At 43.1% G+C, this 27,062-nt stretch overlaps 2 protein-coding genes across 2 annotated transcripts in view; one reads left to right on the top strand and one right to left on the bottom strand.

Annotated features, from left to right (window-relative positions):
• The window catches only part of LOC137641362 (lysosomal acid glucosylceramidase-like), a 17,288-nt gene extending 12,154 nt beyond the window's left edge, over positions 1–5,134 (bottom strand). Inside the window, exons 1-4 of the mRNA XM_068373843.1 lie at positions 4,990–5,134; positions 4,658–4,705; positions 3,732–3,873; positions 2,240–2,393 (exon numbers count right to left, since the gene is read on the bottom strand). Coding sequence (XP_068229944.1) covers positions 2,240–2,393; positions 3,732–3,873; positions 4,658–4,705; positions 4,990–4,996 — 351 coding nt within the window. The 5' untranslated portion in view covers positions 4,997–5,134. The remainder of the gene's footprint in view (positions 1–2,239; positions 2,394–3,731; positions 3,874–4,657; positions 4,706–4,989) is intronic.
• Positions 5,135–11,536: 6,402 nt separating this feature from the next.
• Positions 11,537–27,062, top strand: part of LOC137646433 (U6 snRNA-associated Sm-like protein LSm4) — a 58,723-nt gene continuing 43,197 nt past the window's right edge. Inside the window, exon 1 of the mRNA XM_068379535.1 lies at positions 11,537–11,657. Coding sequence (XP_068235636.1) covers positions 11,655–11,657 — 3 coding nt within the window. The 5' untranslated portion in view covers positions 11,537–11,654. The remainder of the gene's footprint in view (positions 11,658–27,062) is intronic.

Genomic DNA, 27,062 nt, shown 5'->3' on the forward strand with positions numbered 1-27,062 from the left:
GACAAGAAGCTTCAAGTGTACATTTCTCCAGTTCCAGAAAAAGAAGCATGAGTTCCAACATTCCTGGAGTAACCTAGATGCTTATGCTTTTCCACCATTCAGCCTCATTCGCAGGGTCATCAACACCATTGGAGACCCCGGATGTTAGAATGACCTTGGTGGCTCCCAAGTGTACACAAACTGATTGGTTCACAGATCTGACCCAACCTCCTCAGTCAGCCCCACGTCCATAGATTTCACAACATGATGGAGTCCCTATCACTTCATGCATAGAGGTTATACAGCATCTCTAACGAACTTACGAGTGAAAGGTTTTTGGTGAATCACTGCGAAGGACAGATCCTCTGCAGCATTCTACATAGGGAAGTAGGCCATTTTTTTTTTTATTGGTGTCATGGATGTGATATTTCTCTGGTCAGAGCCTCTCTGCAGGTGGTTGTTGATTTCTGATTTCCTTGTCTTTCTTTACAGGGAAAAACACCTCTCCCTTGTGGTTGTAATGTGCTCTTGTTCACCCCTGAACCAAGTTCTTAGACTGAAAGTTTTAGACATCTCCACCCCATGAGAGCTGTCTTTATAGATGAGGAGCTTCAAACAGTCTTGCCCTCCTAGGAAATTCTTGACCTCCTGAATGGGATGTCACGAAGGTCCTCAGTGCACTAGAAGGAGCAATGTATGAACCTCTTCGAGAAACGTCAAACCAGGATCTGACTCTAGAAACTATAACCTTGCTTGTGTTAGTCTCAGCGAAGATAGTCGTAGAATGACATGGCATCTCGTATGCTGTCAGTCATTCTGAAGGTTGCAAAGAAATTTCATTTTCTTTTGTCCCACAGTTCATCGCAAAAACTGATACCAGATCCTAGGTTTGAAACCTCCATCACCTCCCTTAAAGAAGCAACTAGCAATCAAGACGCTCAGCTACTTTGTTCTGTAAGGACATTGAGATACTACCTCAAAAGAACAAAACACTTCAACACCAGAGGCTGTTTCTTAGCTTTGGCAAGGTTAAGCGACCGATCTCCTAAAGCACCATTTCTTTCTGACTTTGGAAAACAATCAGACGTACATATGACTCCTTGGAGGTGCAAGGCATTCAACCCTCAAGAGTGAGGGCACACGAAGTCTGGAGTATTGGTTCAACTTTAGCCTTCCAGCATAATCTGTCCGTAGTGCAGGTCATGAAGGCAGAAGTCTGAAAACAACAGACAACCTTCTCAGTCCACTACCTATGGGAACATACCTGCAGGTCCCTGGATACATTTTTGCTGGGACCAGTGTTAGCCACTCAACAGGTAGTGCAGCGAACCCAGCTCCCCTACAGGACAGGTGGCATTGCGTCTGGATAGCGGTAGTGATGTAAGTCTATAATGAAATGTATAAATGTTTGGCAATTTTCCCTTTCTTTCTTCCCTCTCTTGGGGTACAGCAGTCGAGACGTTATGTGCTGAACCGGATGCTAGATGCTGGTAAGCTATCCACTGGAGTTACTATTGTTTGCAATTAATATTGTTTTGAAGTAATTTCCTCTATCTTCCGAGCAAGGTGGAGGCTTATAATGGAAGTCTGTATAGAAAAGGTTTGTTATTTTTTTGCAAAGATTTAGATTTCATTGATAGCAATATTTTCGGTTTGAGGATACTGTAGTGTTGCATAAATAGCGTAAAATCACAATTAAAAGAATTCATAATTTCACCGCCAAGTTACAATCCTAATACCACTCCTTCTCCAGTCTCCGCTTCAGTGTTTGACAGTAGAATGCTCCTTTTACCTCCTTGCATTTTTACCAATAACGAGTTTATTAATTGCACGTTTTTAGTAGATTCTTGTATTCAAAGAAAGTTTATAATAAAATGTTTTTTCTTATGTTTAGTGTAATTTATCGCTATTTGTGTTAAAATGTGGGAAAAGTTACAAATTTATGTAGAGTGCATCCAAAAACAAGCTCCTGTTGTTGACTTTGGCGATTGTTGTTATCATAATCCTTTATAATATATTTATTCATTAACATTATTTATTGACAAAACCTATATCTGAGGGAGAAATTTAGGTTAGGTTCACATTGCTTGGTATTATTTGAAAACAAGAATGATGGTAATCGGACAAAAGTATTTCAGACCAATCAGTTATTAGGAAACTTTTCCGAGTTAAAAGGGCACCCCTGCTAGACGTTGCAAATCTGCCTCATCAAAAAAAAAAAAAAAAAAAAAAAAAAAAATGAGTATAGTAAAACTCGTACCTTGTATACAGTGTCTTCCTCTTGAAGGGCAAAGTGCTCTAATGCCACATCCCCTTCAACGTCATCGTAGGAATACGTCCTCCATGAGAAATCGCATCCTCCCATGTTAACACGACCTATATTGTATTCGATGCCTATGCTGGAGAAATACGACCTGAAAAGAAAATTCTCTTAGTCACCATAGGTCTAAGGAAAGAGTGGGAAACGCGTGTAACTATTGCATTTTACAAATATTCACCGAATAATATTCTAATTGGAGCTTTTTTAAAACATTTTACACGACCTATATTGTATTCGATGCCTATGCTGGAGAAATACTATCTGAAAAAAAATTCTCTTAGTCACCATAGGTCTAAGGAAAGAGTGGGAAACACGTGTAGCCTAACTATTGCATTTTCCAAATATCCACCGAATAATATGCTAATTGGAGCCTTTTTAAAACATTTTACACGACCTATATTGTATTCGATGCCTATGCTGGAGAAATACGACCTGAAAAAAAGTTCTCTTAGTCACCATAGGTCTAAGGAAAGAGTGGGAAACACGTGTAGCTATTGCATTTTACAAATATCCACCGAATAATATTCTAATTGGAGCTTTTTTTTTAAATATTTTACAAAAAAAAAACTTATGGAGATCATGATGTGAGAAAAATTATTTTTCTAATATATCAAGTAGCGTGCCTAAGTTGCTAGCGGTATAATGAGTACGGTATAATTTGAACATCATTTTGATATTTTTTTCGAAGCTCTTCAAGTATTAAATAGATCAGCACCATATAGCGTGTGACTTAAGAGTCTTAATGAAATCAGACTACAGAAAATGAAGGCCTCAATAGGACATTTTATCCAATGTAGAAGGAAAACAAATTTGAAATCCAATTCAGTTTGCATTCGTGACTAGATTATCTTCTGAGAAGATGCTAGAAATGAGAACATAGTATAGAAATGTAATTGCTATAAAAACCCAACAGGCAAGAGTCTACTTCTAAATATCAGAATAGATCCCAGTGTAAAACCAACAGTATAAAACCCGTAAGTCTCACTATATTCAAAACTCGAAAGGCAGGGTTCCAGGTTGGCCTTTTTCTGGCCAAAAACTCCAAATGTGTCCTTTTTTCATGATAGATACCTAAATTTGGCCTTTTTGAAATTGGTTAGCCTTAAATGATATATTTTCGGCCTTTTTCTACTATTAGGTTGGCCTTTTAAATCTGCAGTTGATAGGACGTTGGACTTATCTCATATGGAAAACCTGGCAACCCTGTTGAGAGGTCTGAGGTACAAGTTCTTTGCTCGCAGCAAGATGGATACCACAAAACTAACTCTGACTATTTCTGTCTTGCTAGTACAGTAGGTTTCTTTCTGCCAATATCCATCTCTGGTGGTGTTATTTCCGTAACTACTTTACACTTTAAGCCAAAATCATATAAGTAGCTCAATAGTGTACAAATCTATTTGAATACAAAAATATAAATAGGTGTTTTAATCACCTGAGCAAATGGTCTCTAGTGCTGGGGCTTAAAGACAGCCAGTTCTTGGCTGCAGAATCAGTGAAGGCACCCCCGAATCCCAGCACATTTTGGTATGTGACCTCAGGATCTAGATTGAATTCATTGACTTCTTCTGTGCCATCTGCAAAATAAAAATTAATAAATATTACACTTGATTGCATGATTATCATTGTTCTTCTTATATATATATATATATATATATATATATATATATATATATATATATATATATATATATATATATATATGTGTGTGTGTGTGTATATATATATATATATATATATATATGTATATATATATATAGTATATATATATATATATATATATATATATATATAGATATATATATATATATATATATATATATATATATATATATATATATATATATATATATATATATATATATATATACACACATACTAGGTGGACCACAAAAAGAGGGACAAAAATAAAATCTCATATTTTCTATAAAAAAATCATTTTTGCCTTATTTTCAGGTGAGGTAGACAACAGACCTACATGGTTTGTCTGACAGTAGGATGGACCACTAAGATTACTTTTCAGAGGAAGAAAAGACTAGGATTGTGGAGCTGTATTTTGCAACTAAGTCGCCTACACTGGTTCAAAGATAGTTTTGACGCGGACATCCTGAGAAGAAAATTCCACATCGTCATACTTTAACACACTTTAACCGTAAGCAAAGAGAAGGATCCAATGCATTACTGTCTGGCCAGTCAAAGGACCAAATAACTCTCTAGCGGTAGTATCTCAACAGGTGCTGGTGCCCTGTCCAACCTACTACCTACAATAAACCAAATAACTTCAGCTTACTTTTGATTACGTCAGTGAAGTCATGTGATGTCTCAAGAAATCTATTGATGTACCTAATAACTTTAGCTTACTTTTGATTATGTCAGTGAAGTCATGTGATGTCTCAAGAAATCTATTGATGTACCTAATAACTTTAGCTTACTTTTGATTATGTCAGTGAAGTCATGTGATGTCTCAAGAAATCTGTTGATGTACCAAATAACTTTAGCTTACTTTTGATTATGTCAGTGAAGTCATGTGATGTCTCAAGAAATCTGTTGATGTACCAAATAACTTTAGCTTACTTTTGATTGCGTCAGTGAAGTCATGTGATGTCTCAAGGAATCTGTTGATGTACCAAATAACTTTAGCTTACTTTTGATTGCGTCAGTGAAGTCATGTGATGTCTCAAGGAATCTATTGGTGTTCATATCGGAGGTGTACAGGAGGAACGTCCCTTCTGCAGGCACTCCGGGACGTAGGAAGGTGTCGCAGTAAGTGGCATTGCAGACGCAGGCGAAGGAACTGTGACCAAAGTACCTCGGGATGCATTGTTCCCCCTCTCCATTAACTGCTGTTGGAAGAAGAACGATTTTCTCATATAAAACTCTTTTTTAACTTGTTCTGTATATAGAAATGAAGCAGCAGCAAGAGGAGGAAGAGAAGCAGGAGGAGAAGCAGCAAAAAAAAAAAAAAAAAAAAAAAAAAAATATAAAAAAAAAAAAAGGAGCAGCAGCAAGAGGAGGTCTCGCAGGAGCAGAAGCAGCAGCAAAAAAATAAATAAATAAATAAAAAAATAAAAAATAAAAAAAATCAAAATCAAAAAAAAGAAAAAAAGTGGAGCAGCAGGAGGAGGAAGAGAAGCAAGAGCAGAAGCCGCAAAAAAAAAAAAATATAAAAACAGTACTGTTATAGCCACCGAGTATCCCAAGATACAGAAACTTTTATTAAGGTGTAGGCTAGAATTGCATAATCTAGTTTTGCTGACAGACGATTTAAAAACCCAAAAAAAAAAAAAAGGAAAAAACATTAAGAAACTTATTTATTCTAAAAGTTTAAAAAATATGCCTCTAAGCTAAAGAATGGTCTAAGAGGATATTAATTTTCCTGAACAATTCCAAAAAAAAAAAAAAAAAAATAAAAATAAAAAAAAAAAAAGAGAAATCATTAAGAAACTCATTTATTCTTAAAAGTTTTAAAAAAATTCCCCTAAGCTAAAGACTGATCTAAGAGGACATTCATTTTCTTGAACAATTGCATCTTTTGACTTTTTATTATTAAGATTGATTGATTGATTTAATGCCTGAAAACTTTAAATCAATCAATCAATCTTAATAATTAAAAGTCAAAAGATGCATTTCTGAGGTGCAGTTGTCAACCACATGAAAATCTTGAAACCTATGATTACTCACGGCGGAAATTACAGAGGAGTTTTCGTCATTATCATAACGTATTGACTCACATAAACTGTAAGAGTTAGACATGCTGATGACCCACATAGACTATTCGAAATTAGTGTGAATCATGCAATAGGAGGAAGAACGTTCAGTTATGCTGCACCAAGACTCTTTAACGACCTTCCACTCGATGTCAAGAATAGCACAAATGTGGCTGCCTTCAAGAAAAACCTGAAGACATCTCTTTAGAAAGTGTTATAATAGTGACCTGAAAACTATTAAGCCTGAATACAAATGCTAGCGAAATAACTGATAACGATACAGAGCAAAATATTAACTGGAAAGAAATTATTTTTTCACACACCAAGGCCCGCCTGAACAGACCTTTAGTGTCTGATGGAGGGCGAGAAATAAACCCGTAAAAGTAAACTATCTCAGAATAGCATAACCATTTTGATTATAGATAATGACAATCATTATTCACCTTACTGTCAAGAAAAAGAGGAACTTACCAACAAAGAACACCAGCAAAGGGATTATGACGACCCTCATCTTGCGAGGGATGCTGATTAACTAACTCTCTTTCCCTCGCTGTTAAAATTAGATCCAGGGTACGATAAACACCGTTACGATACCGGTGTTATACAAAACTGTTCTCCCAGAATCTGTATACCATAAGCTCTCTCTCTCTCTCTCTCTCTCTCTCTCTCCTCTCTCTCTCTCTCTCTCTCTCTCTCTCCTCTCTCTCTCTCTCTCTCTCATTTACAGACACACAAGCAAACATCCAAACATACGTGTATATATATATATATATATATATATATATATATATATATATATATATATATATATACATATTTATATATATATATATATATATATATATATATATATATATACATATCTATATATATTTATATATATATATATATATATATATATATATATATATATTTATATATATATATATATATATATGTATATATATATATATATATATATATATATATATATATATATATATATATATTACCTAACATGGAAATAGATATGATTGCAAAGGATATAAGTATGGGCAGACAACAATGAGATAACGAACTGATTAAAATTTGTTTGGATGAAAGAAATCACGAATAAATGGGCACAGATGAAATTTAATGTTTTTGAGAAATTCGAAAATTTAAAATTCTAATTGACTGACTTTCACGTAAGGAGCCCTTTCCCAAGAGTCTAATTCTACTGGTATTATGGGAACTAGACCAGGTGATGATAGAAACTTGGTTTAATTAGGTAAGGTTGTTTGTTTGATGGTGTGATATTGGCAGCTGACAGAATTCTTGAACACGAAATTATTACCAGTCAAATATTTCAACGTAGCTAGAAAACTATATTCTGAACAAATTTCTGAACAAATATCTTCAAACACACATATTCTCTCTCTCTCTCTCTCTCTCTCTCTCTCTCTCTCTCTCTCTCTCTCTCTCTCTCTCTCTCTCTCTCTCTCTCTCTCTCTCTCTATATATATATATATATATATATATATTTATATATATATATATATATATATATATATATATATATATATATATATATATATTTATATATATATATATATATATATATATATATATATATATATATATATACAGTATATATGTATATAGGCTATATATATATATATATATATATATATATATATATATATATATATATATATATATATGAGTTCCTCTCGTGTAAGTATAAGTTTATTGTATTCTTCATTCAAGTGAGTATATGTTAATTTACGTTATTTTTAAGAATTAACTTTTTATTTCACGTATTTTTGTTACGAAGTGTTACGTAACCTGTTTGAGAGTGTTATGTGACCATGCGAGATAGGAACAAGGGCTTATGTAATGTTCTTTTATATTTTTTATGAGGTATTGCATCATGTTTGAGAGAAAATATACAATTCTTATATGCCATGTGCTTTGGAAGATTCCCGTAAAACCTAGTGATAGATTTTATCTTTTTTTTTTATTTCGAGGACAAAGGGCGGGCAGAGCTAGCTGACAGAGTTGCCTGAAACCCAGGGTTCGTCTCTTAACATTTTTTATCTAGTTGATAACTACGACGCCCTTAAGCTAACCCCCCAGGCTTCCAGATCTCGCTTGGACCTGGAATATGATGGAAGTAGCTTAAGTTTCATATGAAGGCAGCCCTAGGGTTACATAGATCAGATAGAAAATTCCAGCCTTGGGTCATAGCCATCTCCCCCTCTCTCTCTCTCTCTCTCTCTCTCTCTCTCTCTCTCTCTCTCTCTCTCTCTCTCTCTCTCTCTCTCTCTCAGTCCAGTGTATTGTTTTAATAGTGTTCAGTGAAATTTTAAAGTTTTGGTGTGACATGTTTTTGTAAACATCTTGAGTATTTATGAAATTTCTCTTAGAACTTTTATAACTGGCCCTGTAATAACATGAAAGATATCTGAATTGTTATCTGGTTAACTATATTCATTGAGTGTTAAGACTAATTAAATAGTGTGTAAAATTTTATTTCCAGTGAAAAAAGTTATTGTACAATTTTCATAAGTATTATTTCTTTTGATTTAATCTAAGGTTTTATGCAGATTTAATATTTTCAGATCGTAACATTTTTGTCGTTATCTAAGTTTGGATCAGACTTAATATTTCGAGTGATTCATTTGTTTTATGTAAATTCTTTTCAAAGTGTTGTAATTTATATAGAATGTACTTATTTTTGTAAAGAGTGTATTATTCCAGTCACCAGTGTTTACATTAGTAAGAAGTGGTTTTAAATAGAATGTAATAATTCTTAAGAATAATTACCGAGTTATGTTTTGAGTGTACTTAAGAGATCTTTGGATATTCAGTGTTTTATATATTGCTGTCTGGGAGTTGTATAACTGTCTCAAAGTTTGGGTATTAATATTTCCAAGTGTAACAGATTTAATGTAAAAACAAACAGGTGAATTTGGAACTCGAAAGGTTGTATAGCTGGCCAGCCATAATATATATATATATATATATATATATATATATATATATATATATATATATATATATATATATTACTGTATATGTTTGGTTCCCAGACACGGGACTATAGTATAATATATATATATATATATATATATATATATATATATATATATATACATGTATATATATATATATATATATATATATATATATATATATATATATATATATATATATATATATATATATATATTCTCTCTCTCTCTCTCTCTCTCTCTCTCTCTCTCTCTCTCTCTCTCTCTCTCTCTCTCTCTCTCTCTGTATATATATATATATATATATATATATATATATATATATATATATATATATATATATATATATATATATTATGTATATATGTATGTATGTGTGTGTGTGTGTGTGTGGAAAAATTGTTTTGAACGAGTGGGAGACTGTTCTGGGAAATGCCTCTACGACATGCAACAAAGATCTCACTCTGGGGGATAAGATTGCCAACACTAAAACACATAAACCAGGATAAATTACTGATATGATGTAGTTCTCAAACCTTCACTGGAGAAAAGATTTTCCTGTCCAGAGAAATCAACTCCATGCGAAATTCTGTAAAACTACTTTAGATTTGTCATTACTAAAGTCACATCACTCTTATTCTTCCTTACGTCATTTGCCTTCTTATTTTTTGTCTTTTTCATTTTTTCACGTCGCTTCCTTTATTGCGTTTTGTGTTGTCTCTTTTTGCGTTTATAAAGTTGGAACACTGTTTCCTTTTCTTCCCTTGCCAGGTATCGTTTTTTATTTGTTAACTTTCACTTTTTTTATTTATTCTCGGTTCTATCTTTTTATTTCCCTTTCCCTAGCTATTTTCCGTCTGTACTTTGCTTGCAGCTTCCTTTTTGCTGCCTTTTCTACAGCCTCATCAAATCGTTCTAACCTTGCCACATCTCTACTTTCTATGATATTTTCTATCTCTTCCCTATTCTCTGAGACGTTCTTCGTTTGTTTTATGATATATATATTCCTAACTCCTGTACTGATCGATCTACATTGGTTACCTGTTAAGGCTAGAATTGAATTTAAGATTTGTTTGTTGACTTACAAGGCACTTACAAGTGATAAGCCTAAATATCTTTGTGATTGCTTGGTCCCCTACCCTGAAGCTACTAGCGCTGCTGTAAGAGTTAAGACATGCTGATGACCCATATAGACTATTCGAAATTAGTGTGAATCATGCAATAGGAGGAAGAACGTTTAGTTATGCTGCACCGAGACTCTTCAACGACCTTCCACATGATGTCAAGAATAACAAAAATGTGGCAGCTTTCAAGAAAAACCTGAAGACTTATCTCTTTGGAAAGTGTTATAATAGTGATCAGAAAACTATTAAGCCTGAATACAAATGCTAGCGAATAACTGAAAAGATACAGAGCAAAATATAAACTGGAAAGAAATTATTTTCACACATCAAGGCCCGCCTGAACAGACTTAGTGTCTGATAGAGGGCGAGAAATAAACCCCTAAAAGTAAAAGTAAAGTAACCATCCCAAACTCATTTTTTTTAGTAAGTTTCTATCCTCGTTTTCATGCTGACCTCTACTTGGACCAGATTGTGGTCTGATATGTCTATTTTCTCTTTTTCTTCTATTTTCATTAATTTGAAGTTTCCATGTATTATTTTATTTACTATTACTAGGTCATATAGCACCCTTTTTGGTTGCCTCTCTCCCAAGTAGACCTAGCCTATACGTTCACTTACACTTTTCATCACCATTCAATAGTAATAAGTTTTTTTTTTATTATTCTTTAACTCTAGTATTTTCTTTTTATTTTCATTTTAAGCCTGATATCCAAAGAATCTCAAATTGCCCTTAAAATTTCCCATTATAATCACGGCCTTTTCTTCCTCCACGTTCCTTCCATTCACTTCCTTGTCCTCGCACAATTTATATAATGTATACTACAATAAGTCTAAATCTTCTTTTAAGAATACTCCCTTTCATATTTAATATATCTCTATTCATCGTCAGTATTTTCCATGTCTATTAACTATTTCCTTGTTGTCTTTGTACAGCACCACTATTCCCCTTCTCTTTTTATCATTAAATCCCTCATACTCATTTTTTTGTATTATTTTCTTTCCATCACTTATAAATCTTAGCTATTGCTATTGTGTTTCAGTTAATGTTATTATATTGATATCAAAACTTTCTGTTGGCGAAGAATAACTCTCTACTAATTAGATAAGAGCTTGGTCCATTTATTCAAATGTCTTTATTATTGAACAATGACCACGGTCAATCTGAAATGAACATAAAACATATTTAGAATAAATGATGAACAATGTATATAACTCAAATGAACATAAAACATATTAAGAATAAATGACGAACAATGTATATAACTCAAATGAACATAAAACATATTAAGAATAAATGATGAACAATGTATATAACTCAAATGAACATAAAACATATTAAGAATAAATGATGAACAATGTATATAACTCAAATGAACATAAAACATATTAAGAATAAATGATGAACAATGTATATAACTCAATAGAAGAAGAAGTTCCTGAGCCATTGAAAGTTTACGTCTGCCGAGCGGTAAACGTTTCAACTTGAATCTGTCTGTCATGGTTTACTAATTCCACCTTCGACGTACAACGGAATATTCTCTAGGTCTTCGCAATGGTGAGAATGTTCTGCTGTTTATTACTAACTATAAAATTCTAATGAAATGTTGTAGGCTTATCATAAGTTACAGCTTTCTATAATGCTTCGCTAAGTTCCAACCCCATGAAAAAGCAGAGTTCCGCTATATACCCCAGTTGTCGTGAGGTAAACAAGCTAGACTATCCTAGTCTGGATAATTGATTTTTATAGTTGGAGCCTTTGTATAACGAACAGGATCTCCCTTGTGCGTAGGATACCACCTAACCTAAACTCCCCGCCCCACCTAACCTGAAATACTAGCTGTGTCGTTATCTATGTACCTAATAGGGTTGGGTGCTATCTCCGTAAACCTTTGGTTTCATTGTAGTGTATTACAGGGCAATGTGACCTAGGAAAACAGCTACTTATTCTTATAAAAAAAATTACGCTCCCTTCGAAAATGACACTTGTTCCCGTCGCAAATGAATAGTTTCAGAAATATATATACATCTATATCCTCCGATAATGGGGGACCCCCAGTGGGAACTCGGGGTTTTGGGTGGGGAAAACATACGGGGAATCGAAATCTCACCCTGTAATACAATACAAAATTACCAACTCGCCCAATTAATCTGAAATACTAGCCGAGTCGTTATCTATGTACCTAATAGGGTTGGGTGCTATCTCCGTAAACTATATTTTTCATGCTTGCTATCTTCTGTTTTATCCATTTCTGACTAGGAATATTAGCGTAAACCACCCTCTCACGAGTTTTCCCCTCTCCTTTCAAACTGTAAATGGTCTGCCTGGTGTGACGGTCTCAGAATTCTCCTTGACATTGTATAATGGTTCTTTTCCGCCATTAGCTCGCTTCGCTCGCATGAAAATAAAACATCAACCTCGTATGTACTGGCAAGCGGTAATGTTGAGCTGCGCACACTAACATTACAGGAAAATAAAACATCAACCTCGTATGCACTGGCAAACGGTAAGGTTTGCGCATGCGCTGATTATCAAGGAGAATTCTGAGACCGGGGGATCGTTCAGACCGTCACACCGGGACCATCTCACTGCTAACGTCGCGTTTTTTATGCAGTTAGCAGTCATTTCCCCAATGAGGTTTTTGTGAAGTTAATATTAACTTTTATGGTTATAATTTGCATGAAGAGTTAAATGTAGGAATTTTTAAATATTTAACTTAGCCGGTGAATATATAATAGCTGCTGCTCAGCGGCTCGACAGAAAACACTCACAAAAACTCGCGAGCGATCGCTATGAAGGTTGCGGGTGTGCCCACCAGCGCCAACTGTCGGCCAGATACCACACATGCATGTAAACAAGCCTTCAATTCTTCTCTGTCGACCTTGACGACAAGACGTATCAATACTCGCTGTATAACCTGGAGTTTTCTCAACATATTTGGTGAAGTACTTCATTTTGGTTTGAGCTTTCGCAGTGCAGGTGTTTTTCCTCAACTTAAACTCTTGAACTCTTTATTGGACAGATTTAATTGTTGATGACTTGGATTGTTTTTTGGACTTTCTTTGACTAATTCAAAATGGCTGACGCTTCACAAGCCCCTAGATTTCGTAAGTGTAATGCTAGGGAATGTAATAGGCGTCTTCCAAAGGCCTCTCTCGACCCACATACTGTGTGTTCTAATTGTCGGGGTAAAACCTGTAAATTAGGAGATCGGTGTGAGGAATGCGTGGGCCTTTCGGAATTCGATTGGCTCGAATACGACAAGTATTCTCGTAAGCTAGAGAGAGATAGGGTAAGGAGGAGTTCCTCTAGGTCAGTAGATTTTTCCTCTCCACATGCCCCTGATCCTAATCCTTCCCCTGTAGTGGTTGTACCTAACCCCCCTTCTGGCACTCAGGAACCATCAATGCAAGACATGTTACGTGCCATTCATGCCTTGGGTGAAAGCGTTGAAGCGTTAGCAACTGATCGTAATCAACTCATGGCTGACGTTAAAGAGCTTAAGTGTCAGAGTGCCACAGCGGAAAATAGTGGGAAAGTGATTAGTGCGCAAAGTGTTGTGAACAGTGTTGCGACCGAGGGTTCGTCTGTTCGTGCCTGTCGTTCACCTAGTCCGAGACCTCTTGCAAGCTCCCAAGCCCAGGGGAGAAGTAATGTCGTACGACTTATGGGTTCGAGAGGCCTTGATCAGCGAACAGACGTTCCCTCTATGGTATCAGGCGTGTCTCACCAAGATCGCCCATACCATAAGACGAGAGAGCCCATTTTCTCCTCGTCATCCGAAGGCTTTTCGCATAAAAAACCGTGGAGCAAGGTTTCTAGGCCTCTTAAGCGAAAGTCGGTCCCTTCAGGACAGGTCCAGCGTCCTGGATGCAGTCATTGGGACAGTTCTGACCCGTTGCAGTCATCGGATGACTGCTCGCCGCCTAAACATCAACGTTACACAGGCTTAGAGAGTCTTGCTGTAGGCAAGGTTGTGCCGTCTCAGACGTTAACCCCGTCGTTTACCGCACCCATTCCCGTTGATCCTAAATGGGTTATACTGCAAGACATGCAGACTAAGCTCGCCTCCCTTATGGAAGACTATTCTGCCGATAAGGTTCACGTTGATCCTCACCGTTTATCTCATCGAGATCCTGGCCTTCAGCCGCCCAAACGAACCTTTGCTCGTCCTGTTGACGTTGGCGTAGCTAAGTCACGTCAGTCACGCTATGTAGAGCCTCACTCGATGCGGTCACGTGTTGACTTTCAGCCGCATTTGGACGTTAGGCCACTTCCTAATGCTCCTGTTGACGTTCAGGACGTTCGCCAACCATCGGAGTTGACTTGTTTTGACGCTGAGCGTCAACCACCGCACTAGAGTTGTTTTGACTGCTCAGACTTGGCAGTCAAAACAGTCTCGAGTTGACGTCGAGCGTCCTCCCGCTCCTGTTGTTGTTGACAGTTCACAGACTGTTAAGCAGTTACATGACGTTGCGTCCTGGACTACTACTAATGCACCAGTGCGTGTGGACTCTGCGTGTCAAGCATTGCCAACCCCTTTGCTTGTTACTCAGCAGTTGTCAGATGAGGATCCTTCAGATGAGGACGTTGCTGACCCTCAGCATGATGATCATCCTTCGGATGTAGACGAACCTAGATCAGTTCCTCCATCAATGGACTTTAAGAAAGTCATGTTAATTTCTAAGGAGTTGTTTCCCGATCACTTCGTCGCTGTTGCTCCTCGCTCGCCACCGTCTGAGTTTGCTCTAGGCTTACCTGCTAACATGCCAGCCTTTACAAAACTTGTGCTCTCTGGCTCTTCCAAGAGAGCTTTACGGCTTTTAGGCGACTGGTTGGAAACCAAGAGGAGTTTGGGGAAGACGGCATTTGCCTTCCCTCCGTCGAAACTCTCGTCTAGATCGAGCGTCTGGTATGCCACGGGAGAAGTTCTCGGCTTGGGAGTCCCTGCCTCTGCCCAGGGTGACTTCTCAAGCCTTGTAGACTCTCCCCGCCGCCTAGCCATGAGACGCTCGAAGATTAGTTGGTCCTCCTCGGACCTTGACCATCTGCTGAAAGGCATTTACAGAGCCTTTGAAGTTTTCAACTTCCTTGACTGGTCTTTGGGAGCCTTAAGTAGGAAAATCTCATCGGCTGATAGAGATGTCTCCTTACTGATTATGTCCTGTATGGATAAAGCCATCCGCGATGGTTCCAATGAGCTCTCCTCATCTTTTACGTCGGGAGTCTTAAAGAAGCAAGAGTCCCTTTGCTCTTTTCTTTCGGCAGGAGTTACTCCCTGTCAGAGATCTGAACTGCTCTTTGCTCCCTTATCAAAGTTTTTGTTCCCGCAACAATTGGTTAAGGACATAGCTTCTTCACTTGTGCAGAAGGACACCCATGACTTGGTGGCGTCCTCTGCTCGCAAAGGGACTCCTTCTACATCCTTTTCTGCTAGACCTAGGATAGACACTCCGGCGTCCAGATTTATTCCGCCCTTTCGTGGCAGAGCTCCCAGCAGGGGAAGTACTCGTGCCGAGGGAAAGAGAGGAACCAAGTCCTCACGTGGCAGAGTCTGACTGCCCGCAGCCTCAGACAGCAGTAGGAGCCAGATTGAAGAACTTCTGGCAGGCCTGGGAGAAGAGGGGCGCAGACCAACAATCTGTGAGGTTGCTCAGAGAGGGGTACAAAATTCCATTTGTATGCAAACCTCCTCTAGCGATTTCCCCCATCGACCTCTCTCCCAGGTACCGAGAGGAGTCAAAGAGACAAGCCCTGAACCTAGAAGTGTCTCTATTGCTAGAGAAGGGAGCGGTGGTGAAAGTCTCGGACCTTCAATCACCGGGGTTTTACAACCGTCTCTTCCTAGTACCGAAGAAGACAGGAGGTTGGAGACCGGTGCTAGACGTCAGTGCACTCAACGTCTTTGTTACGAAGACAAAGTTCACCATGGAGACCACGAGATCAGTCTTAGCAGCGGTCAGAAAGGGAGACTGGATGGTCTCTCTCGACCTAAGAGACGCGTACTTCCACATCCCCATACACCCAGATTCCCAACCGTTTCTGAGGTTTGTTTTCAACAATGTGGTATACCAGTTTCGGGCCCTGTGCTTTGGCCTAAGTCCTGCTCCTCTCGTGTTTACGAGGCTTATGAGGAATGTAGCAAAATTCCTCCATTTATCGGGAATCCGAGCCTCCCTGTACTTGGACGACTGGCTTCTCAGAGCCTCGTCCAGTCATCGCTGTCTGCAGGATCTTCATTGGACATTGGATCTGACCAAGGAATTGGGACTTTTGGTCAACCTAGAAAAGTCCCAGCTGATTCCATCCCAAACTATACTGTATTTAGGGATGGAGATTCGCAGTCCAGTTTTTCGGGCTTTTCCGTCTGCCACCCGAATAGAGCAAGCCCTGATCAAAGTCCTACTGATGTTGAAGAGAGAACGGTGCTCAGTCAGGAATTGGATGAGTCTAGTAGGAACTCTATCATCCCTGGAGCAGTTTGTCTCGCTAGGAAGGCTACACCTTCGACCTCTCCAGTTCCATCTAGCCTTTCACTGGAAAAAGGACAAGACATTAGAGACGGTCTCAATCCCGGTCTCCGAACCAGTAAAGGCATGCCTGAATTGGTGGAACGACAATATCAGTCTGAGAGAGGGACTTTCCCTAGCAGTTCAGAACCCAAACCACGTACTATTCTCAGACACGTCGGATTTGGGTTGGGGTGTGACCCTGGACGGTCGGGAATGCTCAGGTCTGTGGACCTCAAGTCAGAGGAGCATGCACATCAACGGCAAGGAGCTTTTGGCAGTCCACCTGGCCTTGATGAAATTCGAGAGTCTCCTTCGAAACAAAGTGGTAGAGATCAACTCCGACAATACCACAGCCTTGGCATACATTTCCAAGCAAGGAGGCACCCACTCCCTGACGCTATACGAGATCGCAAGGGACCTGCTCATTTGGTCAAGAGATCGAGGCATCTCCCTGTTAACGAGGTTTATCCAGGGCGACTTGAACGTCTTAGCAGACTGCCTCAGTCGGAGGGGTCAGGTAATTCCTACGGAATGGACCCTCCACAAGGACGTGTGCAAGAGTCTTTGGGCGACTTGGGGTCAACCCACCATAGACCTCTTTGCAACCTCGATGACCAAGAGACTTCCAATCTATTGCTCTCCAGTCCCAGACCCAGCAGCAATACACATAGACGCATTTCTTCTAGATTGGTATCATCTGGACCTATATGCATTCCCACCATTCAAGATTGTCAACAAGGTACTGCAGAAGTTCGCCTCTCACGAAGGGACAAGGTTGACGTTGGTTGCTCCCCTCTGGCCCGCGAGAGAATGGTTCACCGAGGTACTTCGATGGCTGGTAGACTTTCCAAGGAGTCTTCCTCTAAGGGTAGATCTGTTACGTCAGCCCCACGTAAAGAATGTACACCAAAGCCTCCCCGCTCTTCGTCTGACTGCCTTCAGACTATCGAAAGACTCTCTAGAGCTCGAGGCTTTTCGAAGGAGGCAGCCAGTGCGATTGCAAGAGCGAGGAGAGCTTCTACCATTAGAGTATACCAATCGAAGTGGGAAGTCTTCCGAGACTGGTGCAAGTCAGCATCTGTGTCCTCGTCCAGTACCTCTGTAGCCCAAATCGCTGATTTTCTCTTACACCTGAGAAAAGTTCGCTCCCTTTCAGCTACCACGATCAAGGGCTACAGGAGCATGTTGGCTTCGGTCTTTCGGCATAGAGGGTTAGATCTTTCCAACAATAAAGATCTACAAGATCTCCTTAAGTCTTTTGAAACCTCTAAGGAACGTCGTTTGGCAACTCCTGGATGGAACTTAGACGTGGTCCTAAGGTTCCTCATGTCAGACAGGTTTGAGCCATTAGCCTACATTCAGCCTCCCTGAAGGATCTCACTCTCAAGACACTTTTCCTAGTGTGCTTGGCCTCGGCTAAAAGAGTCAGTGAACTGCATGCCTTCAGTAAGAACATCGGCTTTTCTACAGAAAAAGCCACTTGTTCTCTTCAACTTGGTTTCCTGGCCAAAAATGAACTGCCTTCTCGTCCTTGGCCTAAATCTTTTGATATTCCTTGTTTATCAGAGATCGTAGGCAACGAACTGGAAAGAGTGTTATGTCCTGTTAGAGCTCTTAAGTTCTATTTAGATCGTACTAAGTCATTACGAGGTAAATCTGAGGCATTATGGTGCTCAGTCAAGAAACCATCATTGCCTATGTCAAAGAATGCTTTGTCATATTTTATCAGATTTTTAATACGAGAAGCTCATTCCCACTTGAATGAGAAAGACCGATGTTTGCTTAAGGTTAAGACGCACGAAGTTAGAGCTATAGCAACCTCCGTGGCCTTCAAGCAAAATAGATCTCTGCAAAGTATCATGGACGCGACTTTTTGGAGAAGCAAGTCAGTGTTCGCGTCATTTTACTTAAAATATGTCCAGACTCTTTACGAGGACTGCTACACACTGGGTCCATTCGTTGCAGTGAGTGCAGTAGTGGGTGAGGGTTCTACCACTACACTTCCCTAATTCCAATATCCTTTTTTAATCTGTCTCTTGAAATGTTTTTTAATATTGTTTTTTTGGGTTGTACGGAAGGCTAAGAAGCCTTTCGCATCCTGGTTGATTTGGCGGGTGGTCAAAGTCATTTCTTGAGAGCGCCCAGATTAGGGGTTTGATGAGGTCCTGTTGGTATGGGTTGCAACCCTTCATACTTCAGCTCCTGGGAGTCCTTCAGCATCCTAAGAGGATCGCTGGGCTTCGTGAGGAAGACAGACTTACAAGGCAGAGTAATCGTCTAAGTCAACTTCCTTACCAGGTACCTATATATTTGGGTTTTGTTATATTGATAACTGTCAAAAACTCTAAGCATATACGCTGTAAACTTAATTAACTCTGGTCCCTACCCACCGCCTTGGGTGTGAATCAGCTATTATATATTCACCGGCTAAGTTAAATATTTAAAAATGATATTTTAATTATAAAATAAATTTTTGAATATACTTACCCGGTGAATATATAATTGTTCCGTAACCGAAATACAAACCACGCTATTTACAAAGGGTATTACTTTTAGCGTAGCTGAAATGGCGAGCCATTAGAATTTAACGAGGGTGTATTACCCCCGCGCTAGTTAGCGGGGGGGTAGGGGAGTGGTAGCTAGCTACCCCTCCTCCCCCTCACACACAGGTGAATACTCACTTTCACTTTTGGCTCGGACTGTGACAGACGTCTCTGTCTTGGTCCTCGCTTGGCAGCCATTGTCTGTTTTGTCTTTACTTAATCGCTTACTTTTCTTTTACTCAATATATATGTAAACATGTTTTCATGTTTGTATATATATTTGAGTATAGAAATAAGTAAGTTTCCTTTTCAGATGTGTGTGTGTAGTGTACGATATCTACGTGGAGGCCTCGGCAGTTAGGCCACCACGGCCTAATTTTATGGGTTGCGATCGAGTTTGACTTCGGTCTTTCTCTCTCTCTCTCTCTTGAGGTCGTTCACCCTTTTACTATGTTTTACTACGCCCTTGTAGCTTCCTTCCCGTGTGGGTGGGGTTGCTACGCCGTACATTTTGTCTCAATTAGTTTATGAATCTAATTGTAGTTGTTAATTTTTCAGCTTGTAGAACGATTCCTTTCGGGGTTTTCGTTTTTTCTTTAGTGTTCATTCATTTTTAAATTACATAATTACATAGTTACATAATTATAATTGTTATAATTCTGTTTTGGTTACAGCTCTCCTTCCGCGAGTGTAAGTGGTTGTGAGGGCACGTGCCTGTTGTGTAATTCTTGTTCCTTTTCCTCGGGATTCCTCTTCGGAGCCTTCCCGGGGGAATGAATGTGTACTAATATTATTTGTTTTATTTTTTTACAGTTACCGATCTAGTTCGTTTCTGTAATATAGCAACGGTGTGAGCTGTCTGGTTGAGTCCTGGGGATTCGGCTGTTGCTGCCTCCCCCCTTGTATTGTCGTCAGGGGCGTGTCTCCTTCTACTGGTAGTACTCCCGTGTCGACGGACAGCTCTCCAGTTCATTTTAGAACAGTCAGGAGGCTTGCCTCCTTGGGCGGATAACTTTCCTTCCGAGGGAAGTTTTTTCCTGTCCAGGCTTGAGCTTTTCCTCTTTTGGGGGGTTCTTCTCTTGCCTTTTTTTCGTGCGACTATGCTCTTGGTGCTGAGCGGTCGCACCTGCAGTTTCGCTCAAGGGGCTGGGCAACTGCAGGAGCTCCTCTTCGGAGGATTGCCCCTCTTAGGTCACTGGCTGACCAGTCTCTTCCACGAAGTGTTTCTCTTTCGTTCGCGAGAGAGTACACTCATAGAGACTCCTCTTCGGAGGTTTCTTCTGTTGCTGTTGCTGTTGGCCTCCCTCGCCGTAAGGCCCTCCGTCCGCCTCGTCGTAAGGGCCTCTCATCTCCCTATAAGGGTGCTTGAGGCGCCTTTTTGAATCTCCGTTTGCAGCCTACAACTTCTTTTTCTCGATCTTCCGTCTTGGTGCAGATGGACAGCAGTCTAATCTCGTCTTCCGACGGGCAACGGTCTTCCCGACGGACAACGGTCTTCCCGACGGACAGCGGTCTTCCGACGGACATCAGTCTCCCGGCGGACAACGATCCCTTCGGGGCAAAGGGTTGCCCCCACGGGGGTTCTTCCCTTGCGTGTCAGGGTTTCCCTGCGCGCCCTTCTGTTCGTCAGCGCTCTCCTGTTCGTCAGCGCTTTCAAGATGATCTTCCCTGTGGTTCCTGTTACGTGCCCTGTGCGCCCACGTTCGCCCTCGCGATCTAGAACTTCGGTTCAGGTCGGGGTCAAGGACTCTTCTTCTTTGCGCAGGCTTCCACGCGTAGCCTTCTGCTCGTCAGCGATCATCAACTCGTCAGCGATCATCAGCTCGCCAGCGATCGTCAGCTCGTCAGCGATCATCAGCTCGCCAGCGATCTCCAGATCGCCCACGTGTGTTACAGCTGGCACGCCAACGTTCTCCAACACTTCTGAAGGAACATGGTTCGCCAGCTACTAGCTCAACTGCGGATGCTGATCGCCATCGCGCGACCCTCAACTGCAGATGCTGACCGCCATCGCGCGACCCTCAACTGCAGATGCTGACCGCCATCGCGCGACCCTCAACTGCAGATGCTGACCGCCATCGCGCGACCCTCAACTGCAGATGCTGACCGCCATCGCGCGACCCTCAACTGCAGATGCTGACCGCCATCGCGCGACCCTCAACTGCAGATGCTGACCGCCATCGCGCGACCCTCAACTGCAGATGCTGACCGCCATCGCGCGACCCTCAACTGCAGATGCTGCTCGCCATCGCACAACCCTGAACGATTGCCCGCTTACGCATGCTGCTCCTCATCGCACCACCCTGAACGATCGCCCTCCTGCAGATGCTGATCACCATCGCACCCTTTCACGCGATCATTCACCTGCGCATGCTGCTCGCCATCGCACAACCCTGAACGATTGCCCGCTTACGCATGCTGCTCCTCATCGCACAACCCTGAACGATCGCCCTCCTGCAGATGCTGATCACCATCGCACCCTTTCACGCGATCATTCACCTGCGCATGCTGCTCGCCATCGCACAACCCTGAACGATTGGCCGCTTACGCATGCTGCTCCTCATCGCACCACCCTGAACGATCGCCCTCCTGCAGATGCTGATCACCATCGCACCCTTTCACGCGATCATTCACCTGCGCATGCTGCTCGCCATCGCACAACCCTGCACGATAGCCCGCTTACGCATGCTGCTCCTCATCGCACAACCCTGAACGCTCGCCCTCTTGCGGATGCTGATCACCATCGCACCCTATCACGCGATCATTCACCTACACATGCTGCTCGCCATCGCTTACCGCCAGCGATCTTCTTCACCTACGCGGCAGCACGATCCCTCGCCGTCACGCCCATTCCCCTGCGCGCCCGCGCGATCGCTCGCCTGCGCGCCCGCGCGATCGCTCGCCTGCGCGCCCGCGCGATCGCTCGCCGGCGCGCCCGCGCGATCGCTCGCCTGCGCGCCCGCGCGATCGCTCGCCTGCGCGCCCTCGCGACCGCTCGCCTGCGCGCCCGCGCGACCACTCGCCTGTGCGCCCGCGCGACCATTCGCCTTTGCGCGACCGTTCGCCCTCGCGCGACCATAGTTCGCGGCGAATTCCACAGCCGGTGGTAGCAGCAGGGACGCGTGCTCCTAGGCGGCACTCGGGATCACCTCCATCCAAGCACAGGTTGGTAGTGCAGGACGAAGACAGGTCAGTACAGCATTCTTCCCACCTTCTTTTCAGGCAGGAACCGTCGTGTCCTCTCCAAAGGATCGCCCGATCCCTTTCACCTTAGCGAGGATTTCGGACTCTGTGTCCTTGGAGCAGCAGACATGGTTTGATCCGCTGGCACGGGCGTTAATGAGGGTTATGAAACCAGCACTCACCGGCCAGGGTAACAAACCAGCGGCTGTCTCTCCTACGCTGAAGAGAAAGAGAGGAGTGGACTTCGTGGTGACTTCCCCCAGGGCGAAGTTGGTTCCCAAGAGGTCGGTCTCGAGGGTCCCCCCTCCTGCACGAGTACTCTCTCCTTCTCCCGCCCTGGAAGGATTTTTGGCGGGGGGGCTTTCCGTTGAAGATTTCTCCATCGGACAAGGGGTGACTGCTTACCTCTTCCTCTGGGAGCTTACCAGGTTCTTTCCCTCCTCGGTTACGGCCCGAGGTTTGGTTCAAGGAAGCTACAGGAAGATCAAGGGTACTTTCCTCCTCTCGAGCTCAGGCACCTTGGCCTTTCGTCGTTAAGTATCTACTTGCGGACAAGCTCGATGTTTTACCATCTGGACGCACTGACTGAAGGCTTCCTTCGGGTGTCTCATCTGTGGAGGTCAACGACCTCAGACACCCTTCCATCCTTGAGAAGAGTTTTGTCTTTGCCCAAGGACAGAGACTTAAACATCTGCTGTGCGGAGTAAATCGACTTCCGGTTTCACTCCTCCAAGGCGCTTTCTTCCAGACTCTGCAGGGCTCCAGCTCCCTTTTCTTTCAACCACGTCGGCCTAAGTTATCGGCTACGACAACTGGGACAAGGTGTCCAATTGCAGTTTCCTCCTGTCAGGAACAGATGGCACGGGAGACTCCCCCGGGGGGGCATAGTCCTAAAAGGAGTTCACGAACTCTAGGATTGCAGGTTTTTTCGCTGGGAGGATGCTTAAGGTTACTCATCCGAATGACAGCTTCCCGATGCCCATTCCCGCACAATCTCTGTGAGTAGCCAAGGATATCGCGCCTGCCGTCTCTGTCAGCGAATTCAGTGTCTCTGAACCTCTATGCCATAGCATCAGCAGAGTTGCCCGGTTGGGCAGAATGATCCATACCTTAGGCGAAGGTCTTCCTTAGGATCATCGACGGCTTCACCCCCGGCCCCCTCAGTCGATCCTTTCTTGTAAGGAAGGATCTGAGAGGGGATGTCCATAGTCGACCTCTCAGCCCTGATCAAGTTTGTCGAACAAACTTCGGCCAGCGTAGACCAGCAGAATCGATCAGACTGGTAACGAGGCGACAGGACTCCTTTAACCCTGGATCGGAAGGACGGGTACTTTCAGTTTCCATTCCATCCATCTTCCAGGGTGCTCGTCGAATTCAGCCTAAACTGCAAGTATTCCTGCTTATGATGCAGTGTGGCTATCCCGCCGTGGCATAGCAGGTTTGTTTCCCCAGAGAACTCTCCCTGCCTTCCTCTTGGCCGCTCAGGTGCAGACTTCCGCCTCCTCTGCTGTTTGGAGGGCTGGTCAACTCCGGTAGGCTCGGGTTTCGACCTTCTTCAGCGCCGGGAAAAGCTTCCGAATGCTGACCATGAGTGTGGGCTCATGGTATTTTGCTTGGAGCCTTCTCTTCCTCTGCCTCAACATCTGGAGTATCTGGCCATGATATTGAGTCAACCGCCTTACCACGTTGGAAACCCCGCTTCTCGTCCGTCCAGCGAGGTTAAGCAACGTCGGCACTTGGATGGGTGACCACCTGGGGACGCCAGATTCTGTTACCACATCCTCCGAGCCTTCCTTTCGGTTGACTGTGGCAAGACTGAGGAGAGTCGCAGTACCTGTTCTCAGTCAAGCAGAGTTTTCAGCCCTACCTTGGAACGTTTCCTAGTTCTTCTTTCCTCATTGACCCGTTTATAGTCCGAACGGTCGCCTCAGGATAAGTTCCATGTGGGGCGATCCAAGTTCCGGTGGCTTCAGGCAATGTTTAACCGGACTCCCTGGCCCTATGGGACCAGCGGAACTATTAAACCTGCAATGGGTGTTGACCTATGGAGCCTCTTGATGGTAGTGGATATTCTCGTCCTTTCCCCACATTCTTGATGCGGTTCTCGGACTCGTCAAAGGAAAGGGGGGGGGGCATGTTCCGGTCCAGGCCTATGGTCAAGACCTGAAGGATACCTCTCCATCATTCAGGCAGGCTTAAGGGCCTTAGTCTGGCCCCTCTTCAGTCCTACCGCTCCTGCCAAGTCGCCCCGTTGCGTGTCGACTTCATGCTAACCAGCAGGGGACGCATTTTCACACCTTCACATCTTGCAGTAGAGATACCGGGATGATTGAGATTCTCTCAATTCCACCATCGGCTCTCTCATTCCAGGCAGGGGAATGTTTCTCTCAGACTATCCAAGCAGAGCCTCATAGAGAGAGTGTACCTAGGGGTCTTTGACCTTGGGTAACCAGCAAGTGCTGATCTGGGGGACCTGATCGCGACAGCTTGGAACCTCAAGCTTCCGCTAGTTTTCCCCCCAGTCTCAGACCCCGAGACTCTGGCAAGATGCATTCCGGTGATGGTGGGACAACTTCGACGCCTGCGTCTTCCCTCCTTTTTGTCTGCGGACAATGGGTCTCAACAAAACCAGGTTGTCTGTCAACCTTTCAATGGGAGAGCTCCACTGGGACTATGCGCAGAACGGTTTCTGGACCCTCTGCTTCCCCTGACGGAACTCCCGGGAGAGCTTCTCCCACGGCGCAGGCTACTCAAGCAACCACACTGCGACATCTCTCCCGAACCGGGGCGTCGCTTCGGCTTCATGCCTGGAGACACTACGCTTCCTCCTCTAGAAGAGACAACCCGCTACAGTCGCGGTACGGAGGTCGCGTCATCTGCGATAGTCATCCACAGGGGTCTCCCAGGCAAAGTGAAGAGTCTAAGGTGGTTGGTGCCGTGGGAGATATACCTCTTCCCGTGAGGCCTCTTCTCCAGCAATAACGGTCTTATTGCCTTTCGGCGGGAGGAAACTCCTTTCCGCTCTTGGCAATGAAGCCTGTCGCTCAGCCTTTCCCTGACCTTCAGGCTTAAAGGAATAACTTTTTCCTGCCCGCTGGATCTATTCTCGCTCATGCGAAGCTACGATCGTCCCTGCCCTAGTCGGAGGAAGACCTCCAACTTGGAGCATGGCTCGGACTTTTAGTCCTTTAAGAGATCTTCTCAAGACCCTTTTACGACAGGCCTCGGATTGTATTCCGCCTTGGGTCTTCTGCTCACTCTGGCCACGGCCAGTGTGTAAGCAATCTTCTTGGTCTCTTACTACTCCCCCCCTTTCTAAGGAAGAGGGGAAGGCAACATTCAGGCTCGCTCCTGAGTTGTGGGCTAGACTCAGAATCTGAGGGTCCCGACCCTTCGGTCCGATTCATTCAAGATTTTGAGTCTCCATTCTGTGTCTGATGTCCCAAGACCTTCTCTTTCTTGCCAGTACAGGAATCGAGAGGTTAGCGCTGGGAACAGCTGCAGTTTGGCCTCAGTTGCAGCCGATTTGGGAACACAAGGAGGACATGGGGGGAGAGTCACCAGTATACCTCTTCAGCCCGGACTCAAGGACATTCATCTCGACCTGTCTTCAGACCCTCCCCCGTCACGTCGCCCCACAGCACGATGTTGGATACATCGCAACGTCCCTCGCCTTCGAGTAATACTACTCTGTGACGCAGGTGCTACAAGCTGGAGTCTGGAAGCGTCTGATGACCTTCGCAGCCCGCTTCCTGCAGGGCGTGACCCACAGGAGTCTCGATACGTTTTCTATCGCTCTGTGGTGGCTACACAACAGCTGGTCTAACCTCAGGCTCCTTTTTGGACAGGTAGCAGAAGGTTGAGGGCATTGTTATCAGGTTTTAGTCTGCATGAACGAAAGAAGTATGTCTGGCCCTTACTTCTTTCTTCATCATCCCCTCTACGGGGAAGCAGCATCCTGGTCTCTGCATAGCTGACCTCGAACCTCTGCAGGTAAACCATGCTTCCTTGTGTTCCGAGTATTGAGTCAATACTGTCGCGTCCCCCATACCCTGACGAGGTGGTATTGGGAACGTCCTAACCCAGAGTTCCTTCTGGAACTCCAGGTCAACTGCCTAAGACGGGTCACACTTCTTCCTTCACACACAAGCTTACGTAGGCCACATGGTTCCTTGCGGTGCAAGGAACTTGTGAGGTGCAGGGACTCCTTTTCTCGAGTGCGACTCACTCGGATTCTGAGTCCCCGGGTAAAGCCAAAGCCAGTATGGCTGGGGACTTTCCACCCTTCCTAAGGGATAAGTCACCCTTTGTAAATAGCGTGGTTTGTATTTCGGTTACGGAACAAATGACAAATTCGAAGATAATTTGTATTTTTCCTAACCATACAAACCTTAGCTATTTACACATATTTGCCCGCCAGCCCTGTCCCCCAAGACAAGTCCTACCTCTAAGTGAAAGTGAGTATTCACCTGTGTGTGAGGGGGAGGAGGGGTAGCTAGCTACCACTCCCCTACCCCCCCGCTAACTAGCGCGGGGGTAATACACCCTCGTTAAATTCTAATGGCTCGCCATTTCAGCTACGCTAAAAGTAATACCCTTTGTAAATAGCTAAGGTTTGTATGGTTAGGAAAAATACAAATTATCTTCGAATTTGTCATATTAAAGGCCCTCCCTTCCTCCCCAATAGAGACGCAGCGGGACGAGAAGAATTGAAGGCTTGTTTA

This window comes from Palaemon carinicauda, chromosome 1, assembly GCF_036898095.1.
Source record: "Palaemon carinicauda isolate YSFRI2023 chromosome 1, ASM3689809v2, whole genome shotgun sequence".
In the NCBI taxonomy this organism is placed as follows: Eukaryota; Metazoa; Arthropoda; class Malacostraca; order Decapoda; family Palaemonidae; genus Palaemon; species Palaemon carinicauda.